At 34.1% G+C, this 9274-nt stretch overlaps 1 protein-coding gene across 1 annotated transcript; it reads left to right on the forward strand.

Moving 5' to 3' along the window:
• Positions 1–832: 832 nt before the first annotated feature.
• On the forward strand, positions 833–9068 carry LOC132946872 (uncharacterized). The gene is made up of 3 exons (XM_061016976.1): positions 833–1235; positions 4118–4158; positions 6684–9068. Exons 1-3 carry the CDS (start codon positions 1215–1217, stop codon positions 7969–7971), a joined length of 1350 nt encoding a protein of 449 aa, XP_060872959.1. The 5' UTR covers positions 833–1214; the 3' UTR covers positions 7972–9068.
• The last annotated feature ends 206 nt before the right edge of the window (positions 9069–9274 follow it).

The raw sequence follows: 9274 nt of genomic DNA on the forward strand, positions 1-9274 counted from the left end.
TATGGTAAATAACCGTACTACCTATAATGATAGTATTATATTCTTAGACTATAATTTTATAACCAAATTTAAGTTTCTAATGCCAATCATTGATAGCTCAAAATAACAGTTAATATAGTTGGGCAATTTTCCATACCTATAGACTATTTAAAGGTTAGCAAATGAGCTTTGACTTCGATAAGATGATCCGTAAACTGGCCCATAGTCACAAAACAATCAGATATCCGAATTCCGAGATATGTATAATTATTAAAACTGTCGGCATTCGTACGAAAATCGCAGATTAACGATTGCTTTAAGTTTTGAGAGAAAAGGGTGCAGTAGTGTCATATTTTGACGACCGTCTAAGTAATTGAAAATGAAAATTCCATGGTCACAAACGGTGTATATAGGTACACAATAATGTTTAGACATATAGTATTCGTGGGCAATCAAAGTCTCCATCCAGCCGTCCAGGTATACACACGTTTAGGTATTTATCATATATAATAATTACTATACTAATATATTACGCCTATTTATGCGCATTCCTCGGATGGTGAAATGGGAGAAATTTGTGGCGTCGGATGCGGCTATTGAATTCGTATAGGTATACAATAATATAATATAATGTACGCGATCCATGCGATTTGTGGAAAGCCTGTGCGCCGGTATCGTATAGCCAGACAGTTAGGTAGGTATATGTATATAGCTGTTACCTACATATATATATATATATATACATACATATGGTATATACCAGTAATATCATACTTGCATGCCTATACAATATACGCACACCGCAATGTTCGCACTCCCTCCAGCGACTCCCTCGCAACCGGTCTCCTAGAAGCTTATAAAAGATCGTAATTAGAGGTCATCGTGCGTCTTAGATTCAATGCCAATGCACAAACACGGTCAGACTGCACATTTCCACAATGCGATTCTCGTTCGATTTCGGGTAGTACTGCGTCGATATTTGATCATAGTTATGTTATTTACGCGTCTCTAACTGCAATAAATTAATAATAATATAACACGATAATATAGAGTTTAAGTATTGAAAAAAGTTTTATCGCGATACTAACATTTCCAAGATGCGCCGGACACGGTTCGTCTAGGACTATACTATATATTATATTGTACAATATAAAATATACCAAAATAATTCAAGATATACCAGAGACGAATATCGAATCGATCAAAAGCTGTGGATTTATTTTTAAATTTCGACAATGAAAACGGATAAAAAAATGGTGAGTACATTAAACATATTATACCTAGGTACAACCGATATTTACGTATTATACTATTATTTTATATATCTAATATATTTATGTATATTAATTTTTTTCGAGACAATATTTCCAACTATCATATAAACACCTTCTAGAATTTCATTTTACGGGTTTTTATAACATTTAATATTTTTATATTGATATAAGGTGTAGATACCTATTTATACAGTCAACTAACAGACGAATTTTAAAATACATGTTCAACATTTTTTTGTTTACGAGACGGTAAGGAAATACACATTTTCTTGTATCATTTACAAAAAAGGTGGGTAAGTGGATGTCGCCCTGCTGTACAGTAGGTTATAAGTGGGTCACTGTAATGTATGGTGTTAAATTTGAATTCAATGATATATTATCATTGAATAAGAAAAACGATTCTGAGCGAAAACGATCAGTCAGCCTATGATATTACCAAGTATATTTGATGATATTATTGTGAATAAAGTAATTTATATATAACCTATTTACGTGGAGCATTGTTTTAAATTTTCAATCCTTAGCTATAAATATTGATACATTTTGATACATTTTTAACTACAAAATAATTATTAAATTTTAAATTTGATAAATGTTGTCATATTTGATAACTTTAAATGTTTATAAAAAATAATTGTGCCTATGTATTTTTAATATTTTTCAACTGCTATTTTAACATTATATCAGGAGCATTGCATTAATTTTTTAATTGATTTATTTGATTAATATTTATAGAAAAAAAAACTAAAAAAATTGAAAACTGACAACGGCAGTAAACAGCTCAAAAAGAGTCCAAATATTTTCAAAATTTTATGGTGTATAGAAAATGTTAATATAAACATTCAGTGAAATTTTCAAGTATCTATAGTTATTCGTTTTTTAATTTTCTCGAAAACAAATTTTGCGTACTTCCCGTTTTTCCTTAATTTTTCTTTTGTTTTTCATATCGCTTTTGAAAACTACTGGAAAATTCATACTTTTGACCCCCTCAAAGTACCAACTAGATTCACTTTCCTATCAGAAAAGTTACTGTTGAAGAAAATCCAAGCATTTTTACTGTCCTAAAAGGTGATGACAGACACGAAAATAAAAAAAAAAATTTAAAAAAAAAACACACATTATTGTAAAAATCAATACATTCATCGGCTTCTTTCAGAATCTAAAATTTAATATTTCATACGAAAAAAGTTATAAATTGTATGATTATTGCGATTATAATAATCATTTTATATTACCTACATTTAATAAAACTTTATAGCATATGGTGAATTTTTAAATTATGTAAATTTCAGAACATAATATGTTTTCTACGAAAAAGTGAAACAGTTTTATACAAAATTTATATCTCCAAAAATTCAAAATCATTTTTATAAGTACTTACTAAAATTAAATGTTAAGGTTTATATTTCCTCGTGTGCTTCAGGTTCCAAAAATTATCCATTTACATTTGCATTTATTATTTAATCGTATTGTTACATATTAATAGTTTATTCTAAACAATTATTGTAATCTAAAATAATTTATATATAACGCAGGGGTAATCCGCAAAATGTTGGTTCTCTGAAGTTCTCTCAACTTTAAATACATATAAAATATATAACTTATAACTAATTACTCGTTCAACACTCAATGCGTATCTATTCAAATATTCGGAATAGTATTTTGCTTCGGAGTATGAAATTAAAAAAGTATGCTATCTTTTAAAATGGTAAAAACGTATAAAACTATAACGGTAAAAATTATAAAACTAATGTTATTTTGCAATGACATCAAATAAGTTATGTTCAAATTAAATTTATAAAAATGTTAAAACTTTTCAAACAATGAGTTGAGGTCAGTGAAGAGTGAAGACACTTCAATGGATCACCCTGTAAGTGTATAACTTAATCTATATATAGTTATGAATTAGTTTAAATTCCTCTAAGGTTATTATTGTTTTAAACAAAAAAAAACAATACTAAAATCCCATTAATGAAAAGGTTTTCTGAAAAATATAGATGTACAACAGGTATAGGTATATACGATAATTGACAATTTAAAATAATTTATAAATTATATCATACATTTGTAACTTTATGTTTATTGTCGTAAATTCTTAAATACATTGAATACCTGGTCTATATTAAAACATGAACATTTTTTATTAACGTATTTTTTAATACTACGCATAATATTTGTAGTTTAAAGGAATGCTAAAAAAAAATATTTTTATGAACTTTGTTCAATTTGTCGTCGTATTTTTAAATAAAACCCAGATATCTTTGTGACGATATATAATTTGATGTATAAATTGATTAGGTTTAATGTGTACAATTTTATGATGTTGGAAATAAATTTTACAATATTAAGTGTGATTAATTGGTTAATCATTTTCGCCGTGTGAAAATTGCCAAAATTGATTTTTAGACGTGGTACAGATTATACGTCTTACGAACTCATACCTTTTATATTTATCTTATTTTATCTTATAGTGCAATTTAAGTGTATCTATTAATTAAATTTAGAGTTGTAAAAATCCTGATGAATATTTATATGTATTTAATTAATCTTAGAGTTTAAACTTTTGTTATGTTTTGATATTTTAATACTCTTAATGTAATACTGTAACAGTGTTCAAATATAATATTGTTATATATCGGTCACCATAATAATTACTGTAATGACTACCTCATAGCTGTATCCTATACTATATTCGAATAGTGGGATTGGTGCCATAAATTTGTTTTACCTATATGTAGCACAACTCAACCAAATGACAAAGGTAATCGTAATATTATGTATATAATAAGTATACACGAGCTTATACAAAAATAGTATGTTTTCGGGCCTATATGGTAATATTATTATTTATTTATGGATTTCAGGTGCTGATTTTTCTTTCATTCCTGGTTGTTGCTCATTGCACGTAAGTTTGTTCAAATTCAATAAAAACATACAAATATCCGTTGTTGATTCTAAAATATGAATCGATTGACACTAGAGACAAAATATTAAATAAAGTAATAAACCTATCCCCCAAATTCGTATAACCTGACAGACAATATATTATCATAGTTAGCATTGGATTAAACTATTGTAGCGGAGGGGTAATAAACATTATCAATATTGTTTACCTATTATCTCTAATAACACCCATCTACTTCTCAAATAATTTACCCAAAATAATGATTAATGTATTCCTTTAAACACTAAAGATAGCAGTCATTGAAGCGTTTTAGGATTATAAAACTAGTGTAATTATATCGAAATGGTATTATCCATATTATAATGACTAAGTAATTGCATACAGCGTACACAGAAATATAATATTCAAGCATAATGATTTCTTTTTTAAAAAGTGTTGCAATATGCATAGTACATAATGTACAATCGATTGGAGCTTTTAGCGATGTATTCACCCCCATTGTAAAATGCCAGGGGGGTCTAACCACCTCCTCCCGCCAGATTACGCCTATGATAGTTACAGACACTAAAATGTATTTAGTATCATACCCATACTATACTCATCCCCTGACGGCCTAACACGATATGTACATTTTGATGTTCGGTATAATAATTATAAGGCACCAAAATATTGTGTCCATCACAGTAGGTATATCAACTATTTAAAACCCATACCGTAGGTACTATTAGGGTTATTCGTAATGATGTTGTTATAGGCCCTTTAGGCGGTATAATAATAATAATTAATACAAATCGTGAAATAATATAGAGAAGACCGCACGAATAATACCGATACGAATTGTCTGCCCGGGACCGTCGTATAGGTAAAACCAGTTGTTTAACGGATATGCGCGTATCGGGGTAACTGGCAACCGATGTGTACCCGAGGCGATTATTCAGAGGATAATAGGAACATATATACAAAAAGGAAGATCCTCGCGTCCTCCTTATTATTATAGGTATAGTATAGGTACATAATATTATGCATAGAGTATTCCAGTAATTTCCATCCACGTCTCCGCGTTAAACGTTACATTTTGAAATTCTCATTTTTTCTCTTCTCTAATGATTTTTTTTTTTAAACGTGTTTGCCGCTTTAATACATCAATCGATTATAATCATATTATAATAGCATACGTACCTACCTACAAGCAACCGTTTCAAACAATTTATTAACAACTTGATTTACGAATGAACCTAGTATGTTGTTATTTATTCTGCGAAAGATGAATATCCGGCATTATATAGGTATAAAAATGTATACCTATACTTACCTAGTTATGTAAAATATTATGTCGTTGTCGCAAACTCGTAGCTGCAGCCTCAGTAAACTAGGAATTCAAAACATGATTCAATAATAAGACCGGCAAATAACTGCGGAATATATGAAATTCGCACCACCACTATATTACGATGTTTTAGAGGTAACCATTTTGATGATTCAGTAAAAGTACCTATGCAGTTGACAGTAGCAGCCACTATACAATAGTTTTAATAGAATTATGATTTATCAAAAGAAAGTATGGCTCGAACAGTAAGTTATACTCAATCGTGAGTAGACGAATAGTGACCGTTATTGCAATTTATTGCAGAGAACTGTGAATGGCATAACAAATATACGTAAACGCGACACATTATAATAATACCTATATATAATATATAATAGAATATATCGTGTGTACAAAAACGTATTAAACGAGAAACTTAAGATTATGAATTCATGAACTTTCATTTTTCAGTTTAAAACGGGAAAAGTACAAAATATGGGAATTCTCAGTGAATGACTAGGATGGGAAGGGGTGCAATGTACTTTATAAGTTGTAAATATTAAAGTCTCTTCCATCGGGTTTTCTGCTACAGGATCATCTAGGCATCTGAGCACCCATCTAATAAGTAATATTCCCAAACATAAAATAAATACTGCAAAAATAACAATTAATATTATTTATAGGTAGTGTTAACGTGCTAATGAAGAACCCGCTTTTAACTATCCATAAACTATTTATCAACTGAGTCTTTTATTCATATTATTATTACTGTTACCATATTATTATAATTCTAACTAAAATATTTTTTTTTAAATGTTTTTATTATACATCTATATCATCATAATATATCTATCACTTAATGTTTTTGGGCCTCGGCCTGTATTGTTATAAAAATAAAAATATGTGATTTAATCGATAATTCGGTCTGCGATCGGGATGTTAAACGATTTACAATGCAATTATTTAACCGTGTCTGTTATATCGATTACGTAGGCATGCGTGTTGTATATACGTACTATTCGGTATTCCACTAATATTCGTAACTAATATTTGATCGCGAAAATATAACTACAAAATATGAGTTATTGGAATAGGCACCCGAATTGGCATTAACATGACCTGCAGAAGTAGATCGTATGATACGTAGACCGACTATTCGATCGAATTACATACAATGTACCAATGCGTTTTACAAAAATTATTGGCACGCACCATACAGGGACTTGCAGCCATTGGCGAGCAGCGACGAAGAGAACCGAGTAGATCCGATCGACAGACCAGCCGCGGGTGTCGGTGGCGGCGACCCGCACTCCGAGACGAGCGCCGCCGAGTCGACCACGGCTGCGGCGGCCGTCGACGGCCACCGGTCGGGCAGACAGTATTACCAACAGTCGGCGGCGTCCGCGTACCAGCCGTATCCGCAGCGCAGGGCGTACAACAAGAGCCCGGGCCAGCCGATGAAGAGGCCCAAGTTCAGGACGAAACCCGGCGGTGGAAGGCGGGGGCAGAGACCACGACGCAGGCCGTCCATGTCCGGGGGGCCACCGACGATGCCTTCGGCGACAGGTTCGCGGTACAGGCGGTTACCGTCACCGGCCCCGATGTTGCGCCCTCAGCACGTCAACTACATCGACACGGCGGGCGGCGCGGACTACGACGACGGTTTCGAGTCGGCGCCACTGCCCGTGTCGTCGTTGGACTACGGCGACATGCGTGAATTCGACCACGAATCGGCCGCTTACGCTTACGGGCCGCCGCTGCAGGCCGTAGCCGGTGGTCGGTCACGCAAGCGTCCCGTCATCGTCGGCGCCGCCCCCACCATCGGCTATGCCGACGAAACACGTCCGGCGGCCATCATGCACGTGCCGGTGCGCGTCATTCGGCCCACTGCACCGACGCGGTCGACTGCCACCAACGAAGTGGACGCGGTGGCCGACCCGATGGACAAGCTCAGACAGTTGGTGCACGAGGCAATGGACGAGCACTTTGCCAGTCGGCACCAGGAACTGTACGGCGACGGGTTCGGAAAACAGCAGAAGCAGCAGCAACAGAACCATCCGAACATGCAGCAGGTGTACAGCGCCAAGTACAAGCGGCAACCGCCGGCGCCCGCCGACAGGGAGAAAGCCCTACACCACGATCATCAACAACAGCGAACGGCCGACGCAGTGAGGTCTGCCACAGCGGACGTGCAGCCATCGCAGTCGTCATCCGTCAAGGCGACCAAAGACGCGGACGTGGACGCCGACGGTTCGGACGACCGGTTGACGTTGGCCGAGATATCTGCGTACATGGGCGCCAAACCCGCGGAAACGGTACTCAGCGCCGGCGGTCACCGGTACGTGTTGTCTGACGCACTGCAGCAGAGCTACCGACAGCAACAGCGCCAACAGCTAGATCACCAGCAGTACGGCGGCGAGGACCATCATCAGCCACAGTATTTGCGTTACGTGTCGCCATTCGAAGCGCTTTACGAGTTGCCGGGCGCTCGGTGGACGTACAAGTAAGAGAAGGTACAATTTACTGCACAGTAGTCGTACGTGGACACAGTTTCGGTGGATTTTGTTTCATATTAGGTAGCTGATTCTGACCATCCATCCAAAACCATAAAGGTCCGCTAGTTATACTAGTCAAGACCAACAAAAACAGAAAAACCAAAAATTTCAGTCACACCTAAAATAATACTAATACTTACTGTATTATACGCGTCTATACATAATTCCATCCAAATAAAAATTAAACAATATTATTTTTGATGACTAAAATATTATAATACGCTTGTTCACCCGTATAGACGTATTCAGGCACATTAGTATTGAAGCCTGCAGAACTCTGGATGTCCTTAAGGTGTCAACAATTGATGAAAACAATTAACTATAAAGTTAATAAGTTCATCCCCTAAGTAAAAAAACTGAAAAAAACCTTTGAAACTAAATTTCTACAAATTATATTGGTTGAATATTATATTTCTATATTACCCTTGAGTGTAAATGTGTAAACTTACCTAATTCTAAACGAAAATCATTCTCTTTCAATCGTAGTTATAAATGAGTGCACTCGGTTAAACCGTAGGTACCAGAGATTAAGTATACTTACATGTTACTTATAAAATATTCTAAATACTTAGGTTGTTCGGTACTAATTTAATTAGATAGTATTAAAACCTCGTATATTGAACTTTTATAGTATATAATATATAATATATCTATAAATAATATATAATAATGCATATTAAAATGTATACCACAAATATATTGTAAATTTAATTGAATCGGAAATTTGTTTTATTGATTTACGGTTATATATTTATATTATATTATACATTAGTTGAATTCTTGTAATTATTGATAATGTTCGGCACACGCGTTGAGTGTGCGACTTGTTTATGTACCTATACCTATACCTATACCTATACCTATACCTATGCCTATACCTATACCTATACCTATACCTATTATTATTTATTATTTATGAATTTTTTTTGTGTACATATTGCATAGTAGCATATAAATAATATATAATATGTATTAACTATATGATTATAATAATTTTGTGAAAATGTCTACATTTCGTTAAATTATAATATTATTACTATCCATTTCAACATCGTGACTTTCTCATTTGCCAATAAATTGGTTCCGACGTAAACGCATGCGAGTACCCAATACTACCATGGTATAACTATAATAGTAAGTACCTACGAGTGTGCGACTAGTGCCCACGAGATCCGAATGATGACGATAATTTCGGATATTTTATGCACAGGTCACCGACAAAATTACAGGCTTCCATGCTCACATATTACGATAT

This window comes from Metopolophium dirhodum, chromosome 6 (genome assembly GCF_019925205.1).
Source record: "Metopolophium dirhodum isolate CAU chromosome 6, ASM1992520v1, whole genome shotgun sequence".
NCBI lineage: Eukaryota > Metazoa > Arthropoda > Insecta > Hemiptera > Aphididae > Metopolophium > Metopolophium dirhodum.

Coding starts and splice junctions, on each gene's coding strand:
- LOC132946872 (XM_061016976.1), top strand. CDS start 1,215: ATGAAAACGGATAAAAAAATG. Junction 1,236..4,117: donor TGAAAACGGATAAAAAAATG/GTGAGTACATTA, acceptor TATGGATTTCAG/GTGCTGATTTTTCTTTCATT. Junction 4,159..6,683: donor CTGGTTGTTGCTCATTGCAC/GTAAGTTTGTTC, acceptor CGCACCATACAG/GGACTTGCAGCCATTGGCGA.